The sequence below is a fragment of the Pecten maximus genome, chromosome 6, assembly GCF_902652985.1.
Source record: "Pecten maximus chromosome 6, xPecMax1.1, whole genome shotgun sequence".
Classification (NCBI taxonomy): domain Eukaryota; kingdom Metazoa; phylum Mollusca; class Bivalvia; order Pectinida; family Pectinidae; genus Pecten; species Pecten maximus.
The window spans coordinates 4,338,156-4,358,214 of record NC_047020.1 but is presented as its reverse complement, the minus strand read 5'-3'; the positions used below and the strand labels follow the sequence as shown (position 1 = coordinate 4,358,214).

General features: G+C 35.5%; 1 protein-coding gene across 3 annotated transcripts in view; it reads left to right on the top strand.

Annotated features, from left to right (window-relative positions):
• Window positions 1-7,388: 7,388 nt before the first annotated feature.
• LOC117328773 (low-density lipoprotein receptor-related protein 4-like) overlaps window positions 7,389-20,059 on the top strand; it is a 56,157-nt gene continuing 43,486 nt past the window's right edge. For 2 of the 3 annotated variants that reach the window (XM_033886309.1, XM_033886312.1), the window contains exon 1: window positions 18,995-19,101. In XM_033886309.1, the coding sequence (XP_033742200.1) occupies window positions 19,020-19,101 (82 nt within the window). In that variant the 5' untranslated portion in view covers window positions 18,995-19,019. Of the gene's footprint in view, window positions 7,504-18,994; window positions 19,102-20,059 lie in introns of those variants that run through there. The other variant, XM_033886310.1, reaches the window with a different exon arrangement.

Here is a 20,059-nt window from a genome sequence, read left to right as displayed (position 1 = left end):
TAATTTTAGATAAGACCGTTATATTACAGACCTACATTTCATAACAAGGAACCAAATCAAACCAAAGATCGAACATGTACGAAGTAGGTCTTCAGATATTTAATACATTATCACCCAATAAGGGTTTGTAACAAAGATATGCAATGTTGTGTCAAGGACATATCGTCAGTGTATTTCCTTTTCCTAACAGAGGATGTTTTTTAAACGATGGCAACAATTGTGTAATAATCCTGAGGACACAACAGGTTTTTCCCATATGTACTGACTGTAGATAAGTCGGCCAAGATAATGTAAGACTGGTATATCAGCAAATCACCCGGAGCAACATTTAAATGATAACAATTCTTTATTTCTACGTATATAATATAAACCTTGTTTTAAATATGCCATCAAATCCTGCATACTTCCGTCTAACGGCAATATCACAAACAATAGAGATAGTACTAATGACGCTAACGATATTACTTATAAGACCCGTGTCATTTAAAATACTCCGGATACCGTATTTTTATGGCTATCATATTATGAGAACTAACATGATATGTGTTTGTTGGGTTTGTTCAAATTATTATTAGTTTGCTTTTGATTATCTTTTTCTCTGACTGAACTCCCACTTGAATTCATGGTAATGTCTCCAACATAGAAAGATTCAGTTCAGATCTTTATTACTTTAAACCGTTTTGTTCATCAGTATGGTGCACATATATACAGTGAAAACACACAAAACAATAACAACTACATGTATATAAAGACACAGCACACCAAGAATATATAGTGAAGAGAAACATCTCACATTACAACTATCTACAATTACATTATCTTATCACATGTATGTTTTATTCTAGCATCAGTATATATAAATATTACTCCCACATTACAGCTATCTATCATTCTCACAGTATATGTAAATATTACTCCCACATTTCATTTATCTATCATTCTCACAGTATATATAAATATTACTCTCACATTTCATGTATCTATCATTCTCACAGTATATGTAAATATTACTCTCACATTTCATTTATCTATCATTCTCACAGTTTATATAAATATTACTCCCACATTTCATTTATCTATCATTCTCACAGTATATACACAAATGTATAAATATTACTCTCACATTTTATTTATCTATCAATCTCACAGTATATATAAATATTACTCCCACGTTACATTTATCTATCATTCTCACAGTATATATAAATATTACTCTCACATTTCATTTATCTATCAATCTCACAGTATATATAAATATTACTCTCACATTTCATTTATCTATCAATCTTACAGTATATATACATATTACTCTCACATTTCATTTATCAATCATTCTCACAATATATATACATATTACTCTCACATTGCATTTATTATTTATCATTTTTACAGTATATTTCAATCGTTTATTATTATACAATGTATTTTATTCATATGGTGGCTGATAACGACCATCTCGTGATGTCGACTTGTCGTGTTGTCGCGTTCAGAAACTGCGACAACCCTAGATTCAGTAAATATAATGTCGTCTTGTTGCATTTGCAAACCGCGACAAGGCGACAACACAACACAACAACATGATAAGTTGCGCTTGACAACACGAGATGGCCGTAATTAGCCACCGTACATTTACCATTTCCATATAGTATCTATATATTATTAAATATTACATTTATCTATTATTTTCACATTACAGCCATGTACTACAATCATTACCTTATTCTATCACCCTCACACTACAGCTATGTATTACTCTCATGACCTATCCTATCATTCTCAGATTACATTAATGTGATATTCTCCTATTCCATTAATCTGATCATCACTTTATGTTAAACTGATATTCTCACATTATATTGATCAAACTCACATTAATGTATTATTTTCTTATCAAATGTTTGTATGACTCTTGCACTGCATTGATTAACTATTCGGTTTTTTTTTATACATAGTCTGATAAACTTTTCTACATGTAAATTTGATAAATCTTTTTTGTTCTCTTGTTTTCAAAAAATTAATTAATTTGAACATACTAAGCCTTTGAAATAATATTTTTTTATAAGCTTGTTAATATTTTTAACATTCATATTTTATAACAAAATGACACTCATCTTCAATATCCCCGCTGTCACATTATGTAAATATTCTATGGCATCGTTCAGTATTGTTGTAACAACCTACTTCAATATTTAACTTATGTGACGACATACGAATTTTTGATATTCAGATTATGACTAAATTTCGTTGAATATTTCTGTAAACATAAACCATCATAATTATGTTTGTATACATTGTACAAAACATTTCGAAGCTGTATTTATCTTATCTATTGTCTACGTTTAATAATACCAATATGATTGTCAACGATGTTGTCACTTTGATATGTATACCTTAGCCCAATTCTCTATAATTTATCACTTATACTATCGGACCGTTCGCTTTCTCGAATAACTCTTGGTAACCAGCGTTTAAAATACAGTTATATATTTTTGTTTAATTTAAGCCAATACTTAAAGATCCTCAATTTCAGTATGATAGTCATCGACAATCTTCCTGTTCTTGACATATCATACATTTGTCAAGCATGTTTTAACTCCCAGTAATCTCTTTAAAAAACCTAAATGCAATTACTCTATACCTGGTGTTTTATGAAATCCACATACTTAGCTTCTGTAGTTTAAAATGCTAGCAACATTAGTATTAAATACAGAAATATATCCCGGAGATGACAAAGCCGGATGAAGCTATATATCCTCCCTGGGGGACGTTTAACGGGGCCGACCACGTGGCATTTCGTTAGATCTAAACTATTTACGTATTTTTGTCAGAAATCATCTAATAAACGTTATATATTGATCCTTTACTCATTTTAGACAAAACAATATTTTTTTATATGTATACTTACTTTTGCACCTCAGTATAAATTTGAAAAGTTTTTTCTTACATACCGGATACTTTTTTGATAGGAGAACTTTGATATGACACCCGTACCTGGTGACCACATGGCATGATCCGTAAGTTCAATGGTAAATGTAGTCGCTAATGTTGCTTAACGATGGACATTTTGCTAGCACGACACCAGATTCTCCTGTTTTCGGTAAGATTCAAGATTTTTTTCACTCTGAAACACTTAAGTGTGTAGCAAGGGGTCAAACAAAATATAATAATTGTATAACATGTCAACGAGAGCAGACGGACAAATTGACAGATCCAACAGATTATAATGAAATGATGACATTTTCATATACACAAGTGATAATTTTTTTTAAGAATTGTTTGTAACTTTGCAAGAAATATGCGTATCCTTTTTTATTAATTGCACCTTACACATTGCAAACATTCCTTCATTTTGCTACCATTTAGATTTGTATAATAATATTTCGGTACAATTTTCTCCCTAATCTGACAAACAGATTCTTTTTTACATTTAAACAGATACAGATGTAATTATTTTCATCTCCTACTTCATTTTCATTACATAGTGTACATTTTCTTTCATCGCGGCCAGTTTCCTTAGGCAAAGGGAAGTTAGACGTGCAGAACTTACAAAACACTATGCGACCCCCTTTCTTTAATTTAGTCAAGTAGTTCCCAAAACCAAACCTGATGCGTATAACAATATAGGTAATATTAGTATATCAAATAGTGTAAACTGTAGGTCAACTGGTAAATTGATATTTCTGATTTTCCTATACACTGCAAATAATGATTTTGAGCTTGGTCCGCTAATTTCGTTTTTGCCTTAGCAGAGTTACCAGTGTGGTGAAACAGTAATCCAAGGTATGGATAAGAATCTACAATTTCAATTTCTTGCCAGTACAACATTAACTTACGACTAGATTTTTGATTTTCTTTTCGAAAAGATAACTATCTTAGATTTGTTTATATTAACTTCTAATTTCCATTTTTACAGTCATCACCAAATACATCTAATGCTTTCTGTAAATCTTCGGGTGATTCTTCTAGCACGACAGTATCGTCGGCATATCACACAATAAATAGTTTTAGGAACTTCTGATAAAGTTTTGACTAAGGTTATCAATATCTTGTAGACAGTTCACCTAGTTATTACAATGTACATGTGTGTGTGTACTAAGAAACTCCTTTAAATCATTCAAACAAATTTCAAATAAAAATGGCGACAATTTCCCCCCCTTTTTTCAACCGATATTACGCGAGAAAAACTGAGTTTGTTCATTTCCAGTTTTTACACAAGACTTAGTGTCATTATATAAGTTATGAATTACATTCAAAATTTTACCTTTAATATTACTTTTTAACAGTTTTAACAAGTCCGACTCTCCACACAGGCCTTTTTAAAGTCAATTATGATACAAATATATGTAAATTTATTACATTTTTACCAGTGAAATATCAAAAATTATTCATTCTATAAAAGTGATATTTTTCACTAGTGAAAAATATCACTTTTGCTGATTTGACCAATCAAATTAATGATTAGAAAATACCAAAATAATTGACCAATCAGAAAGCCCGACTGTTGTCAGTATGAAGATTTTTGAAGTTATGGTATATTTCCTCTATAGGTTTATTCATTTCAGTGTTGTCATCGTGCAATCTATCTTGTTCAAAATATCCCAAAACTGTTTGGGATCTTTTTTTTTTTTTTGACATTTTTCTTATTTCTCCCTCCATTTTGTTTTGAAAATGTTTATATCATTTTTAATCGTATCACGATATATCTAACTTTTTCGCTTTTCTCTTTTCATTATGATTATTTTTCATCATTTTATATTGATGTTTTTCAACATTAAACTTTCGTCTTTTTTTAGCACACTTTTGAAAAAAAAAAACATTTTTTTTTATCATTGCTGTTTGTAGTTTTACCAAAATGGTGTACAGATTTTTTAACACCAAATACCGATTTACATGTATCAGAAAAAATCGTCTTTATCTCATGTACAGCACCATTCATCTCAGATTGGTTTGTTATATAAATTATAGTCTGCAGTAGTCCTGTCACTCTATCAGGTTCATTGTCTTTGATATAATTAAAGAATTCGTCCCTTTGTTTAAGTTCCATTTACAGTATTGTTACATTCAATATTTACTGTTGGGAGATAATTGGCAGGATGGTTATTATTGCCAAAAGTGCACTTAAATTATATACGACAATGTACATCGGATAGCATTGGATCAAATTGTTTTACCTCAAAAACTTCAATAATACTAAATAATTGTGATGAAACAATCAAATAATCCAGTAAACTGGCACCTTTACATGTTTTTTTCTCTGTATAACGATCTTTTCCAACTCTTCCATTTACAATGTATATATTTTTTTACATCAATCTATAAGTTGATACCCAAATCTATTCGGGTTACAATTGTCTTTACTATAGCGATCTAAAATAATTTGATACGAGGACACTTTTTAAAAGTCATACATATATGTTTATAATTCATCATTTTCATTAATATGCAGTGATTCAATACAAGTTTGGTCTGGAGTAACATAGCCTAGGAGTGTTTTAGTTCTTGCATTAAAATCACCCATTAAAGCAACATATTTGTGGCCTTCTGACATGTCAAGTAATTAATTTTCAATATCATTAAATGCATCAATGTTAACATATTTCGAATTCTCTGGAGGCAAATATATACATCCAAACAGTACATCAGAATTTATATCAAGATGGTTTTTCGAAACTGTCATCCATTGGATATATTCGATTTCTGTGTCATGAAATTTTACATGACTCCGTACTTTTTTTTTAATATATATTACAACAATTCCGCCTGATTTCTTTTTACATGATTTACTTATCCGAGTCGAGAACAAATGCAAGGAATGTTCGTAAAGTTTATACAAGAATGTGTAGATTTATAGAAAAGTAAATTGATTCTAAAATGATTTTTTTAACAAGCAGTGCTCCTTCATTCCTTAATGTTCTTAGTAATTATCACAATTATATATATATAATGCGACCTCTTGTTACACATGTTAGTGTGTCAGAGTGCTATAAATAAAATATCGATCCCGAACACACACACGAGACCCTATACCACCTCCGTGGGTATTTAATTCGGCGCTAAAATGTAATTGGAGAGGAAAAATACAAAATAAATAAATAAATAAATTTAAGTTACAGTCATTAAAGACAATTGCACTTGTTAATACATATATTATTAACAGCACAATTAAAACTTGAAACTAGAGATGAAGCTAGGTTTCATAATATATGTTGATTAAATAAGATTAAATAAAATTGGGTAGAGTTGAAGTATTTACCGAAAACATCTAATATTTGTTTATGATAAGTAGCCTGCATAAATTCATTTAAACAGTATACAGTCATATTCAACTTGTCATTTTCATATTTTCTTTCATGAAAAGAAATAACAGACTATAGCTGAAACTCACTCAGGTGTTTGCCAGGTAATACAGTAAAATTTCAGAATGCTGGCTAAGTGAGAATGAACCAAAACACCGGCCACTTATGAGATAAGTTACCTGTTTTAGGGGCCTGTGATGTCATCGACTATTGTAAATAAAATATCGGGGCAAGTTGCTATATGATATAGTTGTATGCAACTTGACTTATAAAAATTGTAAGGAACTCGTCACATGACTAGAACGATATAAACGTTTAATTGTTCAGTAGCGCTATCTAACTCACACAATATATATATATATTTATATATGTTTTGACTGGCTTTGGTTGATGTTTGCTGTCCTATACGGCAGCCCTGTCGAGATTGACTAGTGGCTAAATGTGTACAGGGACTTTTATAAGACTATATAACTACTTGTTATAGGTTGACACTTACCGATTTCAGCCTTCTATGTGATATTTCATTCAAAATGTATCATGTTAAAGATAATGATTTGTTACAATTAGATAACTTATACAGTGTTAATTCACTATAAACAGTAAACGGAAGTAACATAACACGGTCAAATCTGTTTAACTGACTGACTGACTAACTACATTGTAACTAGCTAACTACAATAACTAGGTAACTCAATGACTGACTGATTACATAACTAGCTAAGTAAGTAACAAACTAAGTAACTAACTAAGTTACACTAACTAACTAACTGACTTATTGACCGACTGACCGACCGACTGACTAACTAACTACATGTAAGTTACACTAACTAACTAACTGATTTATTGACCGACCGACTGACTAACTAACTACATGTACGTTACACTAACTAACTAACTGACTTATTGACTGACCGACTGACTAACTAACAAATGTATACTTGACTAACTAAATGTATTGTTTGTTGAGAGTGTAAAGAGAGTCGCAGTAAAGTACAATCTTCCGTGTTTGCCAGTTTCGGCCTTCGTATTCACACACACATACCACCGATCAATTTACAGTTCCTGATCCAGGAAGAATAAATCGGCTCGTTTAACACAAGCTACATTCCAAACAGCTAAATACGAATGTATTGCCGACGTAAGAACTGTATAAATATGGCGGCAGTGAAGTGGGCGATTGTGTTGTATGGTCTCTTTTCCCTAGCAGGTAGGTTCTGTAGACTGTATTTATCCAAACGTCAGTTTTACCATAATGTATTCGATGTACTGCGTCTTAATTACTTCTTTAATTAACATTTTCCTTCTTTCTACGTATACAACTGTTATTTTATACATACATTTGTACATGTTAATGATCACATGAGCGGTGTGTTTCGGAAAAAGAGAATGCAGATATCTTTAATAGATATTATGAACGTTTAAACTTGTTTTAAATGTATTGCTATTTTGAAGTTCGAAGGTTCAATTCTGATTCATACATGTGCCCACATCATTGGAACATATCATGTCAAAAACTAGTACGGCAATTCAGACCTTTCAACTTACCCTGGCATATACGGGGTTATATAGAAGGTAGCCATTTGTAAAGCAGAATCCTTGGGTTTTGAAGATGCTTCATGATTAGGTCTGAGCCCTGGCTTATTACCATTATAGGGGTGGCGTCAAAGTGGCGGTTTATTACCACATAAGGTGATGGCGTCAGAGGAGCGGTTTATTACCACGTTAGGGGTGGCGTCAAAGGAGCGGTTTACTTACCACGTTAGGGGTGGCGTCAGAGGAGGGGTTTATTACCACTTAAGGGGTGGCGTCAGAGGAGCGGTTTATTACCACTTAAGGGTTGGCGTCAGAGGAGGGGTTTATTACCACTTTAGGGGTGGCGGCAGGGGAGCGGTTTATTATCACTTTAGGGTTGGCGTCAGAGGAGCGGTTTATTACCACTTTAGGGGTGACGTCAGAGGAGCGGTTTATTACCACTTTAGGGGTGGCGTCAAAGGAGCGGTTTATTACCACTTTAGGGGTGGCGTCAGAGTGGCGGTTAATTACCACTTTAGGGTTGCGTCAGAGGAGCGGTTTATTACCACATAAGGGGTGGCGCCAGAGGAGCGGTTTATTACCACGTTAGGGGTGGCGTCAGAGGAGCGATTTATTACCACATAATGGGTGGCGCCAGAGGAGCGGTTTATTACCACTTTAGGGGTGTCACCACAGGAGCGGTTTATTACCACGTTAGGGGTGGCGTCAGAGGAGCGGTTTATTACCACTTTAGGGGTGGCGTCAGAGGAGCGGTTTATTAACACTTTAGGGGTGGCGTCAGAGGAGCGGTTTATTACCACATAAGGGGTGGCGTCAGAGTGGCGATTTATTACCAATTTAGGGATGAGGTCAGAGGAGCGGTTTATTACCACATAAGGGGTGGCGTCAGAGGAGCGGTTTATTACCACGTTAGTGTTGGCGTCAGAGGAGCGGTTTATTAGCACGTTAGGGGTGGCGTCAGAGGAACGGTTTATTACCACGTTAGGGGTGGTGTCAGAGGAACGGTTTATTACCACTTTAGGGGTGGCGTCAATGGAGCGGTTTATTACCACGTTAGGGTGGCGTCAGAGGAGCGGTTTATTACCACATAAGGGGTGGCGTCAGAGGAGCGGTTTATTACCACGTTAGGGTTGGCGTCAGAGGAGCGGTTTATTAGCACGTTAGGGGTGGCGTCAGAGGAGCGGTTTATTACCACGTTAGGGGTGGCGTCAGAGGAACGGTTTATTACCACTTTAGGGGTGACGTCAGAGGAGCGGTTTATTACCACCTTAGGGGTCGGCGTCAGAGGAGCGGTTTATTACCACTTTAGGGGTGGCGTCAGAGGAGCGGTTTATTACCACGTTAGGGGGTGTCTATGTACATTGTTTTCTCAATGAAGGTTCAGGACAACAAAAGAGGATGGCGTCGGAGAGATGGTTTACGGGACGAATTGAAATCAATTTAGGCGATATCGTCTGATTGGCGGTGTATTAACTCTTTATCGGGGTCGTGTCGGAGTTGCGGTTTATTACCACTTGAATATTAGAACGTGAAGTTTGGCTCAAACCAACCAAAGAGGATGGAGTCGGAAAGGTTATTTATTACCACATAATGGAATTTGCGTCAAAATGGTTGTTGATTACCACATCAGGGGGATGGTGTCGGAATGGTTGTTGATAACCACGTAAGGGGGTGGCGTCGGAGAGGTGGTTTAATACCACCTACGGACATGTCGTCGGAATGGTTGTTATTACCACACCAGGGGATGAGGTAGAAGTTTTGGTTTATTACCACATAATGGAATTTGCGCCGGAATGGTTGTTTATTACCACGTAAGTTGATGATGTTGGTCTGGCGGTTTATTACCATATAATGGATTGGTTTCGCTTTAGTGGTTCCAATTTGGGTGGCGGGATGCATTGATGGGGTTGTGTCCACTTTAACTTTAGCTGGTTTAGCTAGCTTGTGATAGTTGGGCCGCAGTGGCGGTTCATGTCCTCTTAATCACAGTAATTACAGTATGACATCGATGTAAGCCTTAAAAGGCTTGTGTGATGTATTATCGCCAGGTCATTACAGAATGAGGTTAAGGTTGTATTGTCTCAATGGTGGTGTATTAAGCTGGGATCCATGACCAGTTCCCCTTTGAACAAATATATCATTGGGCCCAATTACAGTGTGAATTGGTGCAAAATACGTATGGATTATCTCATCACAATTTAAAAAAAATAAAATAAACAGAATTAAGCAGAAGTATTTTTAGATTTTATTCAATGATTGTTAATACCAATCAATAATGTCCGTTTTTAATCCCGGAAGAATAAATCGGTTCATTAATCACAACGGAAGTGGTCAGCTAACATGTCTACAAACAACGTATGACTAAAAGAATCTTGACTTGAGATACCTTACATACACTATGATAATAATCTGCTAATCATACATGTAATTCTTTACTGCAGAGCCGGGAATATAATGTGGCATATTTTGACGCTGTTCTTAATGTATGACAAAAAATGAAAAACTATGTACTGATGTCTACACCATAATGATATACAAGTTGTACTTATTAGTCTATTCAACTTTACTTAAGGTAGACCGACCCTTCTGTGACGTCACAGACATGAGTCCGGCGATCCGGCGTCCGGCGATCCGGGCCCTTGATTATATTCACGAATAGTTACATCTGGTTTAATTTTCAAGTCAGCTGGGAGATAAATGTTTAGGCCTACAGCACGTTGCGGTCAAGAGGTAAAGGGGTCAGTTTTGTAAAACTAAAAGACTAGGTAAGGCTTATACTTTCAATGAAGTGAGAACATAAATTAAAGATGGTCCTTTGAAAACAAGGACAGCGCCGATGTATCACATAATGTGCCAATGTGTGACGACCATATAACGTTAGTTACAGTCTCGGCGGAGACAATTTATATCAAGTCAGGAAGAGGTTAGCACATCTCCAATTTATGGCAATGCAGAACAAGAGGACACTTCATGGCGCACGGGCCGACGCATAGTGGAGTTGGGGACTTTGGCCGATGCTCTAAAAGCATGTGCACTTTGCGGCAACCAACAATTACTTCAGTATGTACTCCATCTGTCAGATTGTATATTGTTAGGGGAACGTAAGTTCGGCCTTGCGCACTTTACATGTGATATATTGTTATTCAGAATGCGAGGTAGTCAACCATATTCCAACCGCGGGTAGACACAGATCATAAAAAGGAGGAAACGAATGTGACGTAAATGGTCATGTATGTATTTTACTAGTCGCTAATTGTCGCTTTTGTCCATACTGTAGGTCAATTTTTATAACGGAAGTCACTCACATGTTTGTATACTATAGCAATACTGTCCTACTATGCTAAACGTTTGTATGACCATGATCGACGTATAATGAAGTGACTTGTACCAGGAATACGGTGTGGTGTTATGACAGTAAACACAAAACTTGCAACATGCATTGATGGTATAAAAGATCTATAATACAATTTTAGGCATGGCCTATGTGAGAGCGCAGCAATCCCGGTGCCCATGGAATTCGAGAAACAAGCACACATAATCTAGTGTACTAGAATAGTAAATCCCACGTTACAAAATGACTATATTGCCAACAGATCTGTACACTGGTTTGTAATAAAGTATATATCAACACGAATTATGATTTAGATAACTTACTACAAAAACTAATCGTAGAATAAGTCTTAAAATAGACTGATTAAGCGATGACAAGGTGACGGGACAGCAGATCTCGCAGATGAGCAGCAGACGACAAAAAAAAAAAATCGGAAGTCCTCTTTATTTTATGTGCTATATTTGGTAAAACTTGTATGCAACTCGAACGGACCGGAGCTGCACTCGTAAAACACCGGAAATATTTTCGTTGAAAATTATACCGTTACTTTTTGAATATAAAAAATTAAGAACTTGTTCGTGATAAATTACATTAACAAATTCTAACTAGTGTGAAGTCGAACATTTGCATATTTTTAAAATCTTGATATTTTGTAATCTCCCGAGAATGTGACTTTGAATACAGTCTTGCGCAGTCTACCATTAAGTTCGTTACGCGAACGGGCTTCGCCCGTTCGAGCTGCGCCCGTTCGAGCTGCGCTCTCTATAAACTCTCACGAAATTTACGTTGACATTCGACAATTTTTAAAAAACCTAAAACCCGTGAATTTGATGTAGATGTTAAGTGCCTTTTTACTCATGTTCTGGATATATTATAAATACTGTATTTAATTAACTGTAGGCCTAATATGAAACAGGCAATGCCTGAAAAGAGCGAAGCTAGCTAGTATGCCAATGTATAACATAAAAATATAGTGATAAACGTTTCGCCGTTTAATAACGAGAAAGTAATAATAACCGGAAACCAAAGAGACTTCTGAAGATGCTATTTCTCAGAAACTTGTGAAATGCTTTGTAGTATGTATGGTCAATATCAACATGCAAAGGATTTTTTGAATTTGCAGGAATGTTTGTGAATTGGTTATCTCCTTTGCTTTGTGCTGACTTTCAAAACCCAACATTTTCCTTTTTTACTTTCTGTTTGGGGTTGACCATTTGGAATTGTTGTCGCCCTTGATTTTGCATAGTACAGTATGTGCGATCATTACCAGAGACATATGAATGATTTATTGCATATAATGTGTTTATATACCAGATATATATCTCTGTATATACTTAAAATGAGAGTTTTCTAACAGCAGTTCAACTGTAGGTATATGGCCCCATGTAGTTGAAGGATCAAAGCATGACATTGAATACATGCCAATTATTTCCATTGCTTCCTTTCAACCATACTTTTATGTGAATGTCCAAATAAATTGCTGCTTTCACTTCAGAAAGTGTAGCCCATCCATTATTGAATAGCGTATGTGTCCTGTATGTGGAATATAGAAATTGATGTGTTTTGAACCACTTTTAATTTTTTTTTAAATCTTCCCAGAAAATCCAGTTTTTATACATATCTGTACAGATGTGCTTTCTCAGTCTTTGAGAAAAATCACCATGTAATGATCATGTAATGATAAACATAAAATTGCATCACTTCAACACCAATGGTGAACATGTAAACTTGATTCACAGGGGCATGTCTAGTCTTATATTTGAAAATAAATACATTTAGTAGCCAGAAATAGCTATATGTTAATTTATATAGGTATTTCTAGCTATTTTTTAATATAAGACAAGGCATGTCCCCGTGGTTGATTAGAGGAACAATTGTTAAGTTCCAATGTAGACAGAGCTATAACCAAGATACTGGACTGTTAATTGTCTTTGATTATTTTCCCCTTATTAGCCTTGATACAAAGTAGAATAATCAGTGAGCTTAAATGAGTAATTTAAAATATGTATTACCCAAACCTGTATAGTAATTAAAACTATAAAGTGCAGTACAGTACAGTACAGGTCTAACAATGTTATGTCTAGTTATAACCAGAAGTGGATCCAGGATGGATAAAAAATCTAGACAACAGTTACAATTCAGGATGTCAATCGATTTTATTTCTGCTTAATTTCACTATCAATATAACACTTGAGAAAGATATAGTATTTTGTTGTTCATGGTGCAAATTCAGCAGCTCATATCTATGTAGTTGTTGTTCTAGCCTCTTTATTTCAGCTGCTGCTGACAAAACTTCCAAATATGTATCTGAAAAAATACAATAGTTACAAATGTTTTTTTTCTTCATATTTTTCATTTAATGACAACACTCTTAAGCTAAAGCTTTCATTTTTCTACATGTCCGGAGTATGCTTTACACTATCTCAACAAATAGGATGTATATAGTCTATGTATGTGCTATTCCCACCCTATACATGAAGTCTTTTGACATGCTTGCTGTTTACTTTATAGACAAGAAAATAGAAAACATATATACATACATTTTACATGTATTTTAATTGGTAAATTAGAAAGCTCAGGATTCATATCAGGCAAGGTCATGGATGTTAGAATACTCAGGGGGTGGGGTCGGATAAGATATGTTTACTGATGGTGGATAAGGTCATGGATTAATAACACTCAGGGATTAGAATAGACAGTTTCAAAATTTCACTTGTATTATATAGTAGTTACCGATGTTTATTATAGAGGAAGGAAAATCAAATGCATACAATTAGTCAAGCTGTCACATCATTATGTTTGACTGGTTTATAGATTCAAATGTGGTTTATTAAATATTTAGTTATAGAATATTTTCATTTTCACTCAATGCCAATATGATAATCAACAGGAAAGTATTTCATTTAAAAATATCACATTATCATTAGATATCCCAAATATTAGTGCCAAATGGAGGCATTCCACTAATATACACATTTCATGTGGCAGTACATTTAGTAATCTGTGAGGGGAAAATAAGGTTAAGTGTGAATCAGATGTAATTTTGCAACATTGATATTGTTGGTAACAGTAACATAGCTGGTAACTACAATGTAAACTTAATGTCTCTACCAACCTTATGTATTTACTGTGTTCTATAGTAGAATTAGAAACACAGTAAGATTTGAGAGATTATCATCTTTTAATTAAAACTGGTATTGGGCACCATTGAAAATTAATAGCTAATGAATTTGATATAACCACATAGACAAGTCTCGTCATATATTTTAAAAATAGCCAGAAATACTTATATATAAAGTCTTCATATAGGTATATCTGGCTATTTTTGTTTTAAATAGGGCTAGACATGCCCCTGTGGTATACGTTAACAGTAATAAAAGCATGCATACATGATGAGTGTGTTTCAAATGGTATCAGATAGCCCGAGTTTCCTCTGGCCCTAACACTACACCAGACATACATATCAGACTGCAGTATAACGTTAGGCAAACCTTGCCACGAGAAAGTGAAAGTACACTGTTGATGACTTAATACATGAAGACAAGATTCCAAACTTTCGCAGTAAATACATGCATTTACTTCGTTACACTAGTCTTACTGTACAGTACACAACGGTGACATTACCTTGTTGCTTCTACTTTCGTTTTGACATGGTTTTGTACGCCTTCAGCCACCTCCAGCTCATTTTTATGTCGCTTTAACTTACGTTTTAGGTTCCATGAATTGTAGAATATACAACACCGCCCTCCAATCTATCAGGGTATCGGCCGTAACTGTTGCCACAAGCACGTTTTCACCATTTTCTGTTTACATATGTATTCTCGCGGTGCTCAACTGAGGTCCGACAAGTTGACGGAGGTCATGGCGGACAATCGACCTCGCAATCTGATTGGCTAGATTTATATAGCAACCACGTTGCTTAGGAACGACATGGAGGGTGCAACATCTCGGTACATTTTCGGCAATCATCGGACATATGCCGAATGTTCCCAGTAACTGTTCCGTCGTCGAAACCATAACTCGAGCTACATTTATTCGCACACTATAACAGATATTTTTTACAAAAATAATTAGTCAGAATTATGAACACAACAACTGGATTTACGTAACGTTCGACTTTTTATACAGCTTCTGCAGACAACTGGAGGGGTTGCACACGCTCATTTCCGGCAGAACATTTTCAGACTGTATCATCCCGTACGACGTTATGCGAAGCTGGGCTAGAATACTGTACATACGTGCACGTTAACGGTAAAGAGCTTCGCTGGGGCAGCTTCCCTGCTCGAAGAGCTTCGCTCTTATAAAACACGTTTCTTGTGATCGGTCTAGGCTGGAGATTTCACTCCATGGGGAGCTCTCTACGAGGTTCGAACAGTTTTATAAATAGATCATAACAAAAACGGTTGACGGATTGACAAGCACAATTTCGGACCCTTTAAAGAGCCATGTCCGTGAATGAATTGTAACGAGTTACATAAATGCAAAAAATACATAAACAAAAACCATCAAAAGGCCAACTCTGGTAATTTCTACATCACTACCATGTCAGCAAATTGCGGCGCCCGGGTGTAAAGCTCAAGAGCGTCTTCGTTGCCACAGGTGTAAAATACGGAAATGTTTATTTTTCCTATTTAACTATTACCAATCAATCCAATAAGACTTGACAATATCAAAATATATATAACCGATAAACTGTGAGATTTACAGTCATTTCGATCGCGGATTTTGCTGTATATGTTGCATAACTCGTGGATTGCGGCATAATTTGGTCATACCCGCCTACAATGTGGGCGAATTAGCAATAAATGAGAGGTGTTTTTCCTGTCAGTTATCCTTGCAAGTTATAGCCAAGTTATCATTTTGTTCCGTGGTCGGGTTATTTTGCTTGAAGGACATCATTATCACATTAAAAAAAGAGAAAATATATCCCAACCGTTCTTCCGATCCCGTCTTCGGCGTTCATTTTCTATAGAAATTATCGTTGCCCGGGTGTAAAATTCATCGATGCCCAGGTGTAAGCACCGGCGCCCGGTCAGTTCGATTGAACCCGGTGAGTAAAGCCTGGGGTCGCGGTTCGATGACGGTGGAGGCAAACTACTTCCTTTTCTGTTACATCGGTTGACCACTCCAAGTGCAAGCTATATGAAAATGAGAGGCTTCGTTGGGGATAAAACCTGGGTTAATGTGTGTTCGGGGCGAACACTTTTGAAAAGTGAGGAATAGTGAGGCAGGTTTTAATTGTAAATAGGGTACATAGTGATTTCAGGTGAGGGAATTTCCGTTAAGTCAGTCGGTAGAGGGACGGAGCAGTAAGCAGAGGGTCGCGGGTTTAACCCCTTGTGGAGGCACTAAATTCGCTTTCCTGTTATATATATCATGAAAATATTGTTGTATCGTCTGCCCTTTTACGTTGTTAGTAGCAAAGAGATATGGCAGTAGAATACTGATGCCATTATTAAGTGCACGATCGTTTGGAATCCAACAATGCAAAGTAAAGACAATGAAATTCACATCAGGACAAACAATAAACAATTCTGTCTATTTAAGTGTTCGAAAGTAAAGGTGGTCCGATGGCCAGAGGCTATAGAAAACCTAGTCGGTCTATGTAAAATTTCTTGGTGTTGGCCCCAATGGCTATGAAAAGTTTGAGTCCTGACATACATTACAATTCATGTAAACAACATTCCAACATTTTCTGACAAATGATGATATGAAATCAGAGCTTAAAATAGAGGTTTTTAACCCATAATAGCGTGTTATTACTGGATGATGCAAGCGTTTGCGTGACAGTAATGCTACTTTTCAACAATATGTTTACAAAATGGGTCTATGGAAAAATGACTTGGGCTGTGGGATTTCAATTTTCTGTAGACATACTGTCTAAGGAATTTTCATATATACTTTCATGTATATATGTTTATATGTAATACATATGTAACCCGTGTTCATGTTCTATACACATGTGGAGTAGTTAGTAGGACGGGTATAGTACCCGTGAGTGGTAGTCGTCTTTAATTTACGTCACGTGTTATATGTGCTGTCCATGTTATGTATGTATATAAATATGTGACAAGACCTCTGACATTGACGGCTCACTGACCACCTCACTCCTGCATGCGACCCACGGACCCTCCCGCCAATTTCCACCCCAATTAACGCCGCCACCGCTCGTTCTAGCACTCTAGATCGGACCGTGCTCGCTAGAGCACGTTCATATATAGCTCTCTATAATTCACACATATATAGATCTAGAGTCACAGATTTCCTATACCCCTGCAACGGGAACTGGATACCGCAGGTGGGAGGCCTGGTAAGTCGTATGTGTGTGTGTGTTTGCGGAGTGAGAGGCGTGAATCAATTTGGTGTGTGTCAGTCGTGTTATGGTCGGTTTCATTGTTTAATCATTGTCCGTTTTACTTTTAGGTTTTTTCTCTCTCTGGGAAGAAATCAATCAACCAATAATAACCAAACTTGTCTTGGGTTTTGCGTTATACGACCCCGTTGACACATAGTTATGTTACAATGTGTTTACATGTTTAGATTTAGATTTTTTAAAACGAGGGGTATAATCACCTATTATATTTTGGCCTAGTTTGTAGCATTTTTTGTGTGTCATTCTTTTAAATTACCCCCCCCCCCCCCCCCCCCCCCCCCTAAAAAAAGTCTAAAATCTGAAAATGTGGTAGTATATACATGTTACGGTGAGTGATTACTGTCATAGCTGCGCTCTTCTAAGGCTTTGCCTTCATTCAAATTACATTATCGCATAGGTTGGAACGCTCGACACTCGACACTCGAGCAACATTGTTTAGCGCTGCAAATGAAGCTCATATTGTGCATGTTCTGGCATTCTGTATCACCGATACGCTTCGTTTGACATGGCGTATTAGAAGCAAGCGTCTGAAGGACCGTTAGTGTAATGTTCTAATTTTCATCCGGAAAAGAGGAAAATATCCGGACAATGTTAATTGCGTTTGGGAAATCAAACAAATAAAATTCTTTTAGGAAAAACGTAAGCACCAGTAACATAGATTAGAATATAATTTATGAAAGAAAATGGTAAAGATTTAACAAAAAAATTCATCAATCTCAGATTCCAAAATAACTGCTCTAATTTGGTAATTTGAGCCATACTTGAAGCAAAAGTTTTGGGGTACCAGCAAAGTAAACGGCCATAGTGTGAAAAGTAATATGGTGAGGTGTTATTTTTATTTTTTTCTCTTAAAGCATATATATATGAAATTTTTATTTAAGCAAAAAAAAGGGGGTAATTTTTCTGTTCACTTTTTCAGGAAAAAAATAAACGTGTATTTTTTTAAATCAATTTTTTACTAAAAATAACAGGTTTTTGGTATAAAAATAGCCATATTTTGTTAACCACCCAAAGAATCTCCTCTTTTTTTGATAATTATGAATGATATTGCTCATACTGATGATATAAATAGGATATAAACTTCTGTTTATGCTTGAGGTGAATATTATCGGGGAAAGATAAAATCTACCAAAATCCTTAAACATATGGTTCAGCTATGTATTAATACGTATCTTTATGTGGCCCTTGGTAGTAAAACGAACGTGGTGACATATGTTTTTTTATGTGATTTTTCTGATAAGAGCATAATTAACATTGAAATAAAAATAAAATTAAGGAGATCTATCAGAGGAAACCCGAAGGATCGGTCTACCTTAATGTATTGATTGTTAAGAGTGTAAAGAGAGTAGCAGTAAAGTACAATTTTCCGTGTTTGCCAGTTTCGGTCTTCGTATTCACACACACACCCATCAATTTACTGTACCTGATCCAGGAAGAATAAATCGGCTCGTTTAACACAAGCTACATTCCAAACAGCTAAATAGGAATGTATTGCCGACGTAAGAACTGTATAAATATGGCGGCAGTGAAGTGGACGATTGTGTTGTATGGTCTCTTATCCCTAGCAGGTAGGAACTGTAGACTGTATTTATCCAAACGTCAGTTTTACCATATATATACGATGTACTGACATGCTAGTCTCTTCGAGACCAATTGAAATGTTCATTAACCATGTAGAGCTATTAGAATCGCTTGTCTCTGTTTATTCGGAACGAGGACCAATCATAATTATAGGTGATTTGAATGTGAAGATTAAGGATCCTCGCTACCAATTTAAAGATGACGAACGATCTCGAATTTTTCAGTTATTTTTAGACCGAACGAACTTACTGTCTACCAATGTACAGTTAAATTGCAAGGGACCTGTTTCTACATATTGGCCCCAGACCGGTAATTGCACGTGTATTGACCACGATCTCGTCCAATCAAATACGATTGACCTTGTTGATTCATGTGAAGTATTAGATGACGAAGCTATGAATGTGTCTGAGCACAGGCCGATTGTATGTTCTATAAAAGTTTCATTGTTGTCATCTCATTGTAACACATCTAACTTTGTAAAACATAACTTGAAAAAGGCTCTTAAGAACGGTAATATTAGCAATTATAAGCTGGAGTTGGAAAACAATCTCAAATCAATAAAATTTCCTAAAGAACAAGTGTCTAAAGAAGATATAGATCAGTTTAGCAGAGATATTGTTTCTGCTATTCTACAATCATCGAAATCTACTTTACATGTAACAAAATACAAAAGTTATCTAAAACCATATTGGTCCAATTAACTAGCAGAAATGCACAATATAGTGAAAATTAAAAGACAAATATGGATAAGTGAAGGTAAACCTAGAAAATCTAACAGTTTTTTTTCATTTATAAAGAAAGTAAAACTTCTTTTAGAAGAAAACTCCGAGAGGCATTCAATAAATATATGTCTGACCAATTTAATGAAATAGAAAAATGTAGTGAACTTGACCATAATTTATTCTGGCAATAATATAAAGGAAAAGCATGTAAAAAAAAAAAAGG